The sequence below is a fragment of the Poecilia mexicana genome, unplaced genomic scaffold, assembly GCF_051168715.1.
Source record: "Poecilia mexicana isolate PSO_F unplaced genomic scaffold, ASM5116871v1 scaffold_8, whole genome shotgun sequence".
NCBI classification, from domain to species: domain Eukaryota; kingdom Metazoa; phylum Chordata; class Actinopteri; order Cyprinodontiformes; family Poeciliidae; genus Poecilia; species Poecilia mexicana.
This window is the reverse complement of record NW_028263377.1, coordinates 27,323,424-27,337,249: the sequence shown is the minus strand read 5'-3', so window position 1 is coordinate 27,337,249 and position 13,826 is coordinate 27,323,424. Positions and strand designations below refer to the sequence as shown.

Sequence of the window (13,826 nt, the reverse complement as noted above, 5' to 3'; positions counted from 1 at the left end):
TGAATAATTCATGAAGTGATTGTTACATTTAACCACTTTCTTTATCACACCTTCAGTTTAATGTTTAGTGTTTTGTTTGCTGGTTGCAGCTCAGTCCAGCATTAAAGAAACATTTCACCACTTTTTGGACACCAGAGTTCAGCCAAGTGCAAAAATATTAAATATTCATTCAGGTAAGGAAAATGTGGATAAATTATTCTCTGAAGGCAGATTTTTAAAACAATGTGGATTCATCAAACATGGCTGCATAACGGCTGGTTGAGTAAAAAAATTACTTCAGTCAGAGCCAGTTTATTAGAAAACCATTTAACAAGGTCACAAAGCAGGTCGTTCTGTACGTCCCAAGAAGAAGCGACGCCGTCTGCATGCGGTTTGCTGCAGCAAACTGAAACTAGACAGAAGAGACCACCTGTGCTTTTGCTAAGCAGAAATGCAGCTCTGAAGGTAACTACATGATGAAGATGCAAAATAAAGCAGGACTGTTATAGTCATGAGTTTAAGCTCTTCAACCAGCTGAAAAAACAGCAGAGAAAATCCAATTGCAGTGTGTTAACAGTGACTGTTTGGTTCCTCTTTTCATCTGTTTCTGATGGAGCAGCTGCTGCCTGGCACATTTAATCCCACTGGATGGAAACAATCCAGGTTACAGTACGCCTGCTGATCTTCTGTTTTCAGCCATGACACGATTCCACGCGCTGATCAACTCACATAATACTGTTTTCATTATGCTTGGGAAGCACGAAGAGGGACAAATATATGAAATGTTAAAATCAGACTCATGTTTTTTATAAATATATCATTAAAATGATGAAGCATCAAGCCGCAGAAAGGAAACATCTGTGGTTATTCAGATCCTCCTTTCACGTCGATGGTTTCAGTGGCTCATATTTCCAGAGGAAGAATTTCAATAAAGTCCTGAAAAATCTGGAAAAATTAAATCTGACTGAAGCATCTTCCAGGGTGGAAATAGACGGACAGCCTCTGCCCTCGGACTGCAGGACCCCCGCAGCCCTGCATGGACAGGTGGGTGTAGATGATGGATGCATGAATATGTATGCAAAAAAAACAAAAAACACATATTATGGAAAAGGTATCTGTATTTTCAGACCTAAGCGCCTGGCTCATAGGATCCATCTATCCATTAATTTTCAGAGATAAAAACAAGAATACTATCATATTGATATCCTTTGATTAGGTAAAGGCATAAACAAACAATAAGTATTAAATTTTATACGAAGGTTTTACATATTTTGATTATTGAAAATTTTACATGGAAAAATCTAAAGTTTTCAAAAAATAAGAATGACTTTTCTGTAAAGAATTAAACTCACTTTAGTTTGTCACTTATACAAAAACTGTAAATGTAAATTTATACTTCAATACTCAGTTGTTTTAATAGTCATTGTATGATTGTTAGGAAAAACAATACACCTCTGGATACAATCTTAAAAATTAAAAACAGATTTTCAATGTAATATTTTCAAATAACTTTCAGTGAATAAATACAAATCTTTTGCCTTAAAATGTTTGCATTCAAATAAATCTAGCTTAATACTGAATATCTAAACGAAGGTTAAGAGGTTTTCAGATATTGTCTATTATTCAGCGTTTTATTTTGTAGCATCGTTTACAACCCTTCTCTGAAACGAGAAGCTCTATTCCCGCCTCCTTTGCGGTAAACTCGTTTTGATTGGCCCAAAGACCAAGCAATAACTTCCGCTAACCAATCAGCATTAAGAACCGGGAACTTGTTGATGACGTTTATCACTTGCCGGAAGAGAGGTCGCATGTGTCGAACATTTAACGTGCCGTGAAGGAGGCTCAACGCCTCTGCTCGGTGATAAACAAATGCACAACTGTTCGGAAATGCGTCAGGACTGCTAGCGGAGGTGTTTGGGATCGTAAATACCGCCTGTCTCGGATATTTTAATGATTAGCTTAAGTATATAGCATGAACAGTTTCCATGTGAGGCTTTGTAGGCTTCTGGTTGTGAACGGCAGAGCTGTAACTGCCGCTGCGACGGCCCCACGCTGCGATTATTCTCCTTACCGGACTGTTTTCCACTTTTCCCGGTCAATGGCGACCTCTGGGAATCAGTTCTCAGCGAAGAGGCCGCAGAAGGAGCCGCTCCGCCGGCTGAAGACCAAGGAGAGCCGAGACAAGCGGGGAGACGTTCACGGACCGTCCAACGTGTACGTTCAGGTGGTCGGTGCGGGAAGCAGGGACAGCAACGCGTCGCTTTACGTCTTCTCAGAGTACAACAGGTAGGCGCTTCACGTACTTTATATTAGATAAAAGTGTTTGTTTCAGTTTAAGTACGTTAATTAAAGAAGAGCACACTCGCATTGCCCGGTTCCTTCTAGTAGGTTGTAGTTCACATACAGCCAGTGAACGTTACTTATTTTGCAGTTTCTTCTGGATTTCAGAGCATTTTCCCACATTTTGAGCCACAAAGTCACCGTTCTTTAAATGATCAAACATTGCAATTAATAAATTCGTGAAAAAAGAGCATAATAACAATATAGTGGCTTTACTGAATTCACCCAAACGTCCCTACAGTCTGCTTTATGCAAACTTTGCATTTAAAGACTTTCTTCAACAAAGAAATCTGCTGTAAAGTGATAGTCATGTTTTTGGACTGTGAGTGCACTCAGGCATACTCTGAGAAAACCATGCAGAAAGATCCCCGGGCCGGGATTCAAACCCACAACCTTCTTGCAGCAAAGCAACACCTTTAGCAACTGTGCAGCCCTTAAATAGATATAAAAGATATATTAAAGCAAATTAAATACATACTTGTTCTGGATTTTCTGGCAGGTCTCCGAAGATCCACATCAGTAGCTTCAGTTAAACGAACTCTAACTGATCTGATCCTCACACACAAACTGTATTGGATCATCTTTATTACTATTTAACCAGGCTCCAGCCTGTAGGGATGAAAACTTTCCGTCTCTGTGCTGCAGGTATCTGTTCAACTGTGGAGAAGGAACCCAGAGACTCATGCAGGAACACAAGTAAGCTGCACCTGCGTCTCATCCTGGCTGCTGGCAGAGCTAACGGCGCTAACATGGATCTGCTTCCCCCGCAGGCTGAAGGCGGCGCGGCTGGACAACATCTTCCTGACCCGACTGAGCTGGGAGAATGTGGGAGGCCTGTCAGGTCAGAGGTCAACTCTCAGCTAAAGTCACGCTCTCGTGTTAGAGTCTGGGGTTTCTTTACAAAATGTTCTGAATCAGAGCTGGGACTCAACAGCTTCCACAGAGAAGTGATTGTGAATTTCCACTCTGATTAATATTTGAGTAATTCTGTTTCCATTTTATTTATGGTTTTTGTTGTTGCTTTATTTATCGTTTTATTTTGGATACTTAAAGTTTTCTTTACAAAATTAAAGATTATTGGTCTTTGAGAGGGTAAACTTTCATTATTATTTCAATATATAAGTTGAAAATGTCAAAACAATAATATTATTGTCTATTGCAATAATTGCTGACATAATTTCTCAATCAGCAGACTCAGTTTTTTGGATGTTAATACTAGTCATTTTAAATGTAAATCTGTCTTTCATTGCATTAGTAATTACTAATTGCTTGTAATTTTTGTGCCTGTTATTAATAATATATTTACATTTTCTGAATCTGGTGCATTGCAGGGATGATATTAACCCTGAAAGAAACGGGCGTCCCGGAGTGTGTGCTCTCTGGACCTCCACAGCTTGTGAGAAACTGCAGAACATTTGACAGACGGCTGCTGTGAGGCGTCATGGAGAGGCTGACCTTCTGTCTCCCATCTTTTCATGTTTCAGAAGAACTACCTGCATGCCATCAAGTCCTTCTCTGGGCCTCTGGAGGCCATCAAGCTGTGTAGGCCTGATTCTGAGTTAACATGATGTCATGTGTTTGTGGTGAGGTTGTTCATGATGTGATGTCCTCTCAGCTGTTCGACCGTACACTGAGGAGATGCACAAAGACGAAACCATGACTGTGTACCAGGTGCCCATATTTGGTAAATTCAAAGGATTTTAAAATTATTATTTCTTCAGAGTTAATTTTTTTGAAAGCATTCAGATTTTCATCTGATTTTTACTGTTTTTTGTAGCCAAATCAGGAATAGACAGAGGAAGAAACTCACCGCAGGCTGGCAGAAGCAGCCCCAGCCACAGATCGCCAAAGAGAGGTGGACTGCAGCACAACACCGGAGAAGAAGAATCAGGTGCTTCCTGTTTGCTGCTTACTGCTTCCTGTTTACTGCTGCTTCAGAATTGGATCTGTAAAAGCTTTAACCAAGAAGCCTGACCCTCAGCATCCCACCACCACCACCATGCCTGTCAGTTTCCTTAGTTTCTCTTTAGTCTTTGGCTAAAGACCAGGAGCCGTTTCTGCTGCTAGCGCTAGGCTAGCAGACCGAGGTTTGTAGGACCAGAGGTCAGAGGTCGCTTAACATTCACACCTCACCGGACTTTGACTAGACAAACGGACTGGAGTTGGATTAGAGTGGACTGAACAGAACTGGTGTGAATGAACTGTTCATGTTCAGTTTCTGGTCTGAATTGTTTATTTTGTGTCTCAGGTGAAAGAAGTGCAGTGGCCAGAGACTCCTCCCTGGTGATCGCCTTCGTGTGCAAGGTCAGCACCAGAAAATGATTTAGTTTGGGAGGTTGTATGTTTGTTTCTGACATCCCTTTCTCTCCTGCAGCTTCATCCTAAGAAGGGGAACTTCTTGGTGGCTAAAGCCAAAGACCTGGGTCTGCCGGTGTGAGTCTCATGTTTTAATGTCTGACCCAAGTCAGTCCCGATTTTCCTGATTTCTTTCTAAAATGTCTCTGCAGAGGAACAGCAGAGATCGGTCCGCTCATCAGAGCTCTGAAAAACGGAGAAACCATCATGCACGACGGAAAAGAGGTGGGTCTGTTTCCCTGGGAGTAATCGGGTTACATCTCCATCGCCTGACGCTTTGCTTTGCCTCACAGATCCGGCCGGAGCAGGTCTGCACCCCCATCGACCCGGGGCCCGTCTTCCTGGTGCTGGAGTGTCCGTCCGAGGACTTCCTCCCAGCGCTGTGCTCCAACCAGCAGCTCAGACGGTAACGTCGTCCGGCCGGATCGGCTCTGAGCAGCTGCAGCCGTCCGGCTGACTGCTCTCTCCTTCCAGGTTCCAGGACGGCGGGACGGAGGATCCGGCCGTGCTGGTGGTCCACATGACTCCAGAGTCCGTCCTGGAGACGGATCAGTACAAAGAGTGGATGGAGAGGTGGGACCCGCGCGGTTTAGAACCGGACCGCGTTGTTTCAGGGTCTGAGTCCGCTCCGGGTTTTTCAGGTTCCCGTCGTCAACAGAACATCTGATCCTCAACGAACACGTCAGCACGGTCCACAACGTCCGGAGCCACAAGATCCAGACGCAGCTCAACATGATCCACCCACACATTTTCCCTCTGCTCAGAGCCGCCAGAGCAACGGTACACTTCCTGCTTCCTGTTTACTGTTTACAGCTTCCTGTTTACTGTTTACAGCTTCCTGTTTACTGTTTACAGCTTCCCATTTACTGTTTACAGCTTCCGGTTTACTGTTTACAGCTTCCTGTTTACTGTTTACAGCTTCCGGTTTACAGCTTCCCATTTACTGTTTACAGCTTCCGGTTTACTGTTTACAGCTTCCTGTTTACAGCTTCCTGTTTACAGCTTCCTGTTTACAGCTTCCTGTTTACAGCTTCCTGTTTACTGTTTACAGCTTCCTGTTTACTGTTTACAGCTTCCTGTTTACAGCTTCCCATTTACTGTTTACAGCTTCCTGTTTACTGTTTACAGCTTCCCATTTACTGTTTACAGCTTCCTGTTTACTGTTTACAGCTTCCCATTTACTGTTTACAGCTTCCGGTTTACTGTTTACAGCTTCCTGTTTACAGCTTCCTGTTTACAGCTTCCTGTTTACAGCTTCCTGTTTACTGTTTACAGCTTCCCATTTACTGTTTACAGCTTCCGGTTTACAGCTTCCGGTTTACTGTTTACAGCTTCCGGTTTACTGTTTACAGCTTCCTGTTTACAGCTTCCTGTTTACAGCTTCCTGTTTACAGCTTCCGGTTTACTGTTTACAGCTTCCGGTTTACTGTTTACAGCTTCCTGTTTACAGCTTCCTGTTTACAGCTTCCGGTTTACTGTTTACAGCTTCCTGTTTACAGCTTCCTGTTTACAGCTTCCTGTTTACAGCTTCCTGTTTACAGCTTCCGGTTTACTGTTTACAGCTTCCGGTTTACTGTTTACAGCTTCCTGTTTACAGCTTCCTGTTTACAGCTTCCGGTTTACAGCTTCCCATTTACTGTTTACAGCTTCCGGTTTACTGTTTACAGCTTCCTGTTTACTGTTTACAGCTTCCTGTTTACAGCTTCCCATTTACTGTTTACAGCTTCCCGTTTACAGCTTCCTGTTTACAGCTTCCCATTTACCGTTTACAGCTTCTGGTTTACCGTTTACAGCTTCCCGTTTACCGTTTACAGCTTCCCGTTTACCGTTTACAGCTTCCCGTTTACCGTTTACAGCTTCCTGTTTACAGCTTCCCGTTTACTTCTTCCTGTTTATTAAAGTCCCATTAGCATTAGCGTCAGGCTGATTCAGTTTTTCTTCCTGCTGTCAGTTTGCATAAAAAAATCCAGATTACATTTATATAATTTTTTTTGTTGTTTATTTTAGTTTTCATTTTGCTCTTTAAAATATCAGACTTTGCACATAATCATATATTTTCTCTCTGTCTAAATTTTAAATATTAAATCAGGCCTTCTGATATTTTTCTTCAGTTTAATTTCTGGCCAGTTTAATTAGAAATGAGAGCAGCTGAATCCACCAGAACAAACATTTTAATCGCTGGAGTTTCTGAATCTGTGTTTGTTTGACACCCAACAGGACCAGAATCAGTTATTTTATTCATTTCTATGTTCAGGAACCGCAGGCGGCCTTACACGTCCCGAACGTCCGAGCCGAGTGTCTGCTGAAGTTCCAGCTGCGACCCGTCATGGAGTGGCAGAGGTTTTCCCCCGTTTGCTCGTCTTTTCTCCACAGTGGTGATGGGATATTTAATTTTAGTCCGTTTTCATCCTGTCTCGTGTTTAGAGACGCCGTTCCCTCCTGCAACACGGAGGAATTTGTGAAAGAAGCTTCTGAGATTCCAAACTTCCTGGAGGAAGTGGAGAAGTGCCGGACGGCCAGTGCAGAGGGTTCAGGTGGGTCCAGGCGCGCCGAGTTGGATCGGGCTGGTTCAGAACCGAATCCAGAGTTCGGTTCTGAACAGAGTCTGCTTCCTGCTGCAGGTCCGGCTGACGGATTCCCACACGTTGTGTTTCTGGGAACCGGGTCGGCGATTCCCATGAAGACCAGGAACGTCAGCGGAACGCTGGTCAACATCAGGTAGGACAGCCTGGTGTGTGTGTGTGTGTGTGTGTGTGTGTGCGTGCGTGTGTGTGTGTGTGTGTGTGTGTGCGTGTGCGTGCATTATTCAGGCTGAAGACTGTGTGTGTGTGTGTGTGTGTGTGTTTGTGTGTGTGTGTAGCTCCAGTCAGTCGCTGCTGCTGGACTGTGGGGAGGGAACCTTCAGTCAGCTCTGCAGACACTACGGCGACGCCGTGGACCAGGCGCTGTCCAGGATCTCCGCCGTCTTCATCTCCCACCTCCACGCCGACCATCACACGGTGAGAACCGCAGCGCCACCTGGAGGTGAGTGTTCGCAGAGGCGTGTGCTAACCCTGACTTCCTGTTCCTCTCAGGGCCTGATAAAGCTGCTGCAGCAGAGGCAACGCGCGCTGGTACGTTGGCATGGTAACCGGGGTTTCCCTAGAGATGCACCAATCCTCTATCAATATCTGTATCAGTTCTGATCATTGAAAATAGATCAGAGGTCAGTCAGAACTGATCTATTCAGTCTAACTCTTTATTTTTTATTCAGAATCCTGTTGGATTTTCTGAACCGTTTGCAGTTTATTTTTACACAGTTGAACGTTTTAGTTCATCATTTATTGGCTGTTTTTACTCATAACTGCATCGACTGAACACAGTTTGACCAGCTGGTGAAGCTTTTGGTGGTTTTCTTGCTGTACTGGGTCAGATTTATGGAATTAATTTGTAATTCAGTAAATTTATGTCTCTTAAAAAACAAAAGTTTTCAGTCAGTTCAGCCGTTTTTCTGTATCGGATCAGAATCGGCCAACTTTAAAGATCAGATATCGGAATCAGTTCATCGATGGTTTTCAGCTGAGGTGTGTGTGTGTGTGTGTGTGTGTGTGTGTGTGTGTGTGTGTGTGTGTGTGTGTGTGTGTGTGTGTGTGTGTGTGTGTGTGTGTGTGTGTGTGTGTGTGTGTGCGCCTCCAGGCCAACCTGGGGATCCCCTTCAGCCCCGTCTACCTGGTGGCTCCGGTCCAGATCCTGGCCTGGCTCGGTCAGTACCACGACTTCTGTGAGGAAATCCTGCATCACTTCAGGTTCGTCAACCTGCTGCAGCTCAAAGCGTCACTTCAGTTTCATCAGAAACCTGGAATAAAACAGGTTCACTGAGTCTGAACAGGTTCACTGAGTCTGAACAGGTTCACTGAGTCTGAACTGGTTCACTGAGTCTGAACAGGTTCACTGAGTCTGAACAGGTTCACTGAGTCTGAACTGGTTCATTGAGTCTGAACTGGTTCACTGAGTCTGAACTGGTTCACTGAGTCTGAACAGGTTCACTGAGTCTGAACTGGTTCACTGAGTCTGAACTGGTTCACTGAGTCTGAACAGGTTCACTGAGTCTGAACAGGTTCACTGAGTCTGAACTGGTTCATTGAGTCTGAACTGGTTCACTGAGTCTGAACTGGTTCACTGAGTCTGAACTGGTTCACTGAGTCTGAACAGGTTCACTGAGTCTGAACAGGTTCACTGAGTCTGAACAGGTTCATTGAGTCTGAACTGGTTCATTGAGTCTGAACTGGTTCACTGAGTCTGAACTGGTTCACTGAGTCTGAACTGGTTCACTGAGTCTGAACAGGTTCACTGTTCACTGAGTTTCTTCTGTGGTTTTCAGTCACATCCCCAGCAGGAGTCTGTGTGATGACACTGATGTTTCCAAGCTGAAGCCTGATTCGTCGCTCCAGTCCATGCTGAGGACGACCAGCCTGCAGCAGGTCTGCGGCGCCGTCGGCCCGCTCCGCTCCGCTCTCTGTTTCTGATTGGTTCTGCTAATCGACGCTCTGTGTCTCAGTTTCGGACCTGCCTGGTGCGCCACTGCAGGAACGCCTTTGCCTGCAGCTTTGTGCACCAGTCTGGCTGGAAGCTGGCCTTCTCTGGAGACACCATGCCCTGCGACGCGTTCGTCCACATCGGTGAGCGACCGGCGCAGACTAGAGATGTGAGGGAGTGAGGCGTGGAGGAGTGAGGCGTGGAGGAGTGAGGCGTGGAGGAGTGAGGCGTGGAGGAGTGAGGCGTGGAGGAGTGAGGCGTGGAGGAGTGAGGCGTGGAAGAGTGAGGCGTGGAGGAGTGAGACGTGAGAGGGTGAGGCGTGGGGGAGTGAGGCGTGGGGGAGTGAGGCGTGGAGGAGTGAGGCGTGAGAGAGTGAGGCGTGAGAGAGTGAGGCGTGAGAGAGTGAGGCGTGAATGGGTGAGGCGTGGGGGAGTGAGGCGTGGAGGAGTGAGGCGTGGAGGAGTGAGGCGTGAGAGAGTGAGGCGTGAGAGAGTGAGGCGTGGGGGAGTGAGGCTCGGAGGAGTGAGGCACGGGGAGTGAGGTGCGGGGGAGTGAGACGTGAGAGGGTGAGGCGTGAGAGAGTGAGGCGTGAGAGAGTGAGGCGTGAATGGGTGAGGCGTGAAAGAGTGAGGCTCGGAGGAGTGAGACGTGGAGGAGTGAGACGTGGAGGAGTGAGGCGTGGAGGAGTGAGGCGTGAAAGAGTGAGGCTCGGAGGAGTGAGACGTGGAGGAGTGAGGCGTGGAGGAGTGAGGCGTGGAAGCCTTCAGTTCTCTAATATGTCTCTCATGGCTCTGCTGTCTGTGATTCGAGGCGGTTGAGGCTACCGCTAACTAGCTGCTAATATTCCCAGGCTGGACAAAGTTCATACATTTCTGTGGACAAAGATCTTATTATGGTTTAAAAGGTCAGAACTGAATTCACTGTTTAATGTTTGTGTGTTTAGCAGAAGCTCCCAGTAGGTCTTCCTTTACTGGCTGCTTGTTCCCAGTCCTGACTGGGACGCGGCTGGTTCCTCTGGGGAGCGAGGGGTTAAACGTTTGTGGGGATGTTTCCAGGAAATGAAGCGACGTTGCTGATCCATGAAGCCACGCTGGAGGACGAGCTGCTGGAACAAGCTGTGGAGAAACGACACAGGTGAGACGGCAGCCCATCACTTCTCCTCTGGAGCTTTTCAGACTCTCCTGCTTTTTGTGACATTTTTTATAGATAACTATAAATTGGTTTGTGTTTTCTGGTTCTGGATATTTTTAATATCTGTAATTGATGTTTTCTGCAGCACGACCTCGCAGGCCATCGGCATCGGCATGAAGATGAACGCCGACTTCATCATGTTGAACCACTTCAGCCAACGCTACGCCAAGATCCCGCTCTTCAGTGAAGACTTCAGTGACAAAGTGGGAATCTCCTTCGACCACATGAAAGTAAGGCTCTGCTACGACATGCAGAAGTAAAATCTGCCATGAACTCTGGTTTTAAGGATGACTTGTTTCTTCCAGGTCAGCTTCAGAGACTTTAAAACTCTCCCTAAACTCACCGCTGCTCTGAAGACGCTGTTTGCTGAGGAGCTGGAGGAGATGGAGGAGCAGCGGGAGCTGAGGAGCCGCAGAGGAGGCGGCTGCAGCCCGGTGGTGCAGGCAGGAGCAAAGAGAGGCCAGCAGGGGGCGCCGCTACACAGCGGCGACTCAAAGAGGCTGAAGTCCAGCTGATTCCTCCAGGAACAGAAACAATCATTTTATTTATCAGACACTTTTATTTACTGCAGAAATGAGTTTCCTGGTGATGCTGTGAAAATAGTTTGATTTTTGTTGAGCAGAATAAAAATCTTCACACCAATCTGCTGCGGACAGTTACTGATGACATCACATGAAATAAATGTTTTATGACAGGGGAATATTTCTAATGTAGATAAATAAAAATACAAAAACAGGAATAAGGAGTAAAATTATGAAAACGCTCTGAATTTTCTACATTAATATAATTAAGAAGTTTTTTTAAAGGAAAAAACTTGGATGGTATTTGATATGCAAATGCAAAAATGTACATGAAAGGTTGAATATTGTGACTTTGTCAGTAAATTAAAAGCTTCAAATTAATCAGAAAAAATAAATCAGTTTTCAGAGATGATAGACATTTGGAATTAAAATGCTAGAAGTTCTCAAGGGTTAAAAGCTTCAGTCTAGCTTTTATAAACTTAAATATTAAAACTGTTGCTGTCACTCAGATTGATTGACAGCAGTAAGCCCCGCCCCTGGCTCTGATTGGTTGTTTTTGAGCAGGAGCCTGAACTGTCCCAGCATGGTGACCGTTTTAATCCATCCATCCATTTTCTAACACCTGGTCCCTTAGGGGGGCCAGGAGGAGCTGCTGCCTCTCCAGCTATCGTTCCGGGCGAGAGGCGGGGTCACCTGGACGGGTCACCTGGACGGGTCACCTGTCTGTCGCAGGGCAACACAGAGGCACACCTAGGGGCTATTTAGAGAGGCCAATTAACCTGACATGTTTTTGGACTGTGGGAGGAAACCGGAGAACCTGGAGAAAACCCACCATGCACAGGGAGAACATGGAGACTCCATACAGAAAGACCAGGGCTGGGAATCGGTTCTCCTCCCAGTCCGGTCTCCTTGCTGCCATCCTGATGAGGCGTTCAGGGCCAGAAATTGATCATTTTCACTTTGGAAACATAAATTTTCCATTTCAAGAGGATTTTTGATGTTTTTGTTTTCGCTTTTTAATCCTCTAACCATGAAAAATATTTTTTTTCTAATGATATGTAGTTAATCTCTACATGATGGATTTTCCTGGAAGGCCACATTATCGTTCCTTCAGAAGCCGAATCCAGCTGCAGCTGTCGGGTCCAGAAGAAATTCAGCCTCAGTTTCTCTAATTGTTTCATCAGAACAAAATCCGGATGGAGAAAAAACCCGAATCTGATGTTCAGCTGCAGATCATGAGCAGTTTGTGACCCACAAAATCAAAAATAAAAACAAACACAGTATTTTGTGAAGTTATCACCATATTTTAAATATTATTTAATTTGAAGTTGAAGCTTGTAAATAAATGCAGGTGTGGAAAAGATTCTTTTATTCAGTTTTCCACGGATCTGAAAACCATTTAGGATTAAAGAGAAGCACCTGGAGGAAGAGGAGGATCTTCATGTTGGTCTCTGTGCCGCGACGCATTGATGCAGTAATTCATGCAAAAGGATTTTCTGAGCACAAAATTTTTTTTAATTATTCACTGTAATTAATCTGCATAATATACAAGTTTCACTTTCTGATATTAAGGACAAAAACATGTAACTTTTTCACAGTATTTATGTTTTTAGATAAACTTTGTGACATTCAGACCTTTTTCCACACAGCAGCCGTACAGACAGCGACCAGCAGAGGGCGACATTCCCTCACAGATCATCACGTTTCAGGAATTTCACTTTATTTTCATTTAGAATAATTTTTCTTGGTCACAGCATTAAAACCCTGTTTGTTTTAGAAACAAAGTTTTTAATGTAACTTCTCAGACTGGTTAGAAGACGAATGAAGCCTCTGAAAAAGCTGCCTAACGAACATTTCATGGAAGATAAAATTGAGAAATCCACAGGGATGAGTCCTAGTAACAGTTTCAGGAATAAATATTCATACAGTCAGACATGGTGGTGGCAGTGTGGTGATGTGGGGCAGCTGGAAGAGTTTTTGGGAAAAGGATGAACTGAACCGTCAGTTTGTCCTTTTCTGTTTGTCTGTTGATAATTCTGCATTGTTTCAGAAGAAATTAAATCTGGCCTTCATTGCGTAAATCACGTTTCAAACTAGAGGCCCGGGGACCAAATCTGGGCCGCCGTAGCTTTTTATGTGGCCCTCTAGATTCCAGATTACATCAATCATCCAGTTTTTCACAAATCAGTAAAATTCATACACAATCAGCAAATCTCCACATTTTTCTGATTTTATTGGAAATGTTTCCTAAGAATTGGTCAAACCCGTTGGGTTTAACTGACTATGATTATAAAACCCCCCAGAAAAACAATCATAAAATCCAATCACAGCTATTTATTAATATTTTAACAGCTTAATGGGTTTTATCAACACATTCTGGCACAACCGGCCCTTTAAGAACATTCAGCGTTGACTCCACTGGGATGGACGATGTGCCATAACCCTAATCAGGCTGATTATGTTGGGAAATCCTCCGATGTTTGTAAAATGAAGCATTTCTACTTCGGTCCAGGATTCCTCCAGAGCTACGCTAACATCTAGCTGCTAACTGGGATTCCTCCAGAGCTACGCTAACGTCTAGCTGCTAACTGGGATTCCTCCAGAGCTACGCTAACATCTAGCTGCTAACTAGGATTCCTCCAGAGCTACACTAACATCTAGCTGCTAACTAGGATTCCTCCAGAGCTACGCTAACATCTAGCTGCTAACTGGGATTCCTCCAGAGCTACGCTAACGTCTAGCTGCTAACTGGGATTCCTCCAGAGCTACGCTAACATCTAGCTGCTAACTAGGATTCCTCCAGAGCTACACTAACATCTAGCTGCTAACTAGGATTCCTCCAGAGCTACGCTAACATCTAGCTGCTAACTGGGATTCCTCCAGAGCTACGCTAACATCTAGCTGCTAACTAGGATTCCTCCAGAG

The 13,826-nt window shown here is 44.9% G+C and overlaps 1 protein-coding gene across 1 annotated transcript; it reads left to right on the top strand.

Moving 5' to 3' along the window:
- Positions 1-1,788: 1,788 nt before the first annotated feature.
- On the top strand, positions 1,789-11,022 carry elac2 (elaC ribonuclease Z 2). Its single transcript, XM_015002469.2, has 24 exons — positions 1,789-2,265; positions 2,965-3,015; positions 3,090-3,160; positions 3,651-3,715; positions 3,804-3,861; positions 3,935-4,003; positions 4,097-4,210; positions 4,568-4,623; positions 4,694-4,752; positions 4,827-4,899; positions 4,968-5,080; positions 5,149-5,247; positions 5,316-5,454; positions 6,929-7,014; positions 7,099-7,208; positions 7,296-7,392; positions 7,535-7,673; positions 7,749-7,787; positions 8,350-8,459; positions 9,035-9,134; positions 9,212-9,332; positions 10,245-10,323; positions 10,466-10,610; positions 10,686-11,022. Exons 1-24 carry the CDS (start codon positions 1,952-1,954, stop codon positions 10,893-10,895), a joined length of 2,517 nt encoding a protein of 838 aa, XP_014857955.2. The 5' UTR covers positions 1,789-1,951; the 3' UTR covers positions 10,896-11,022.
- The last annotated feature ends 2,804 nt before the right edge of the window (positions 11,023-13,826 follow it).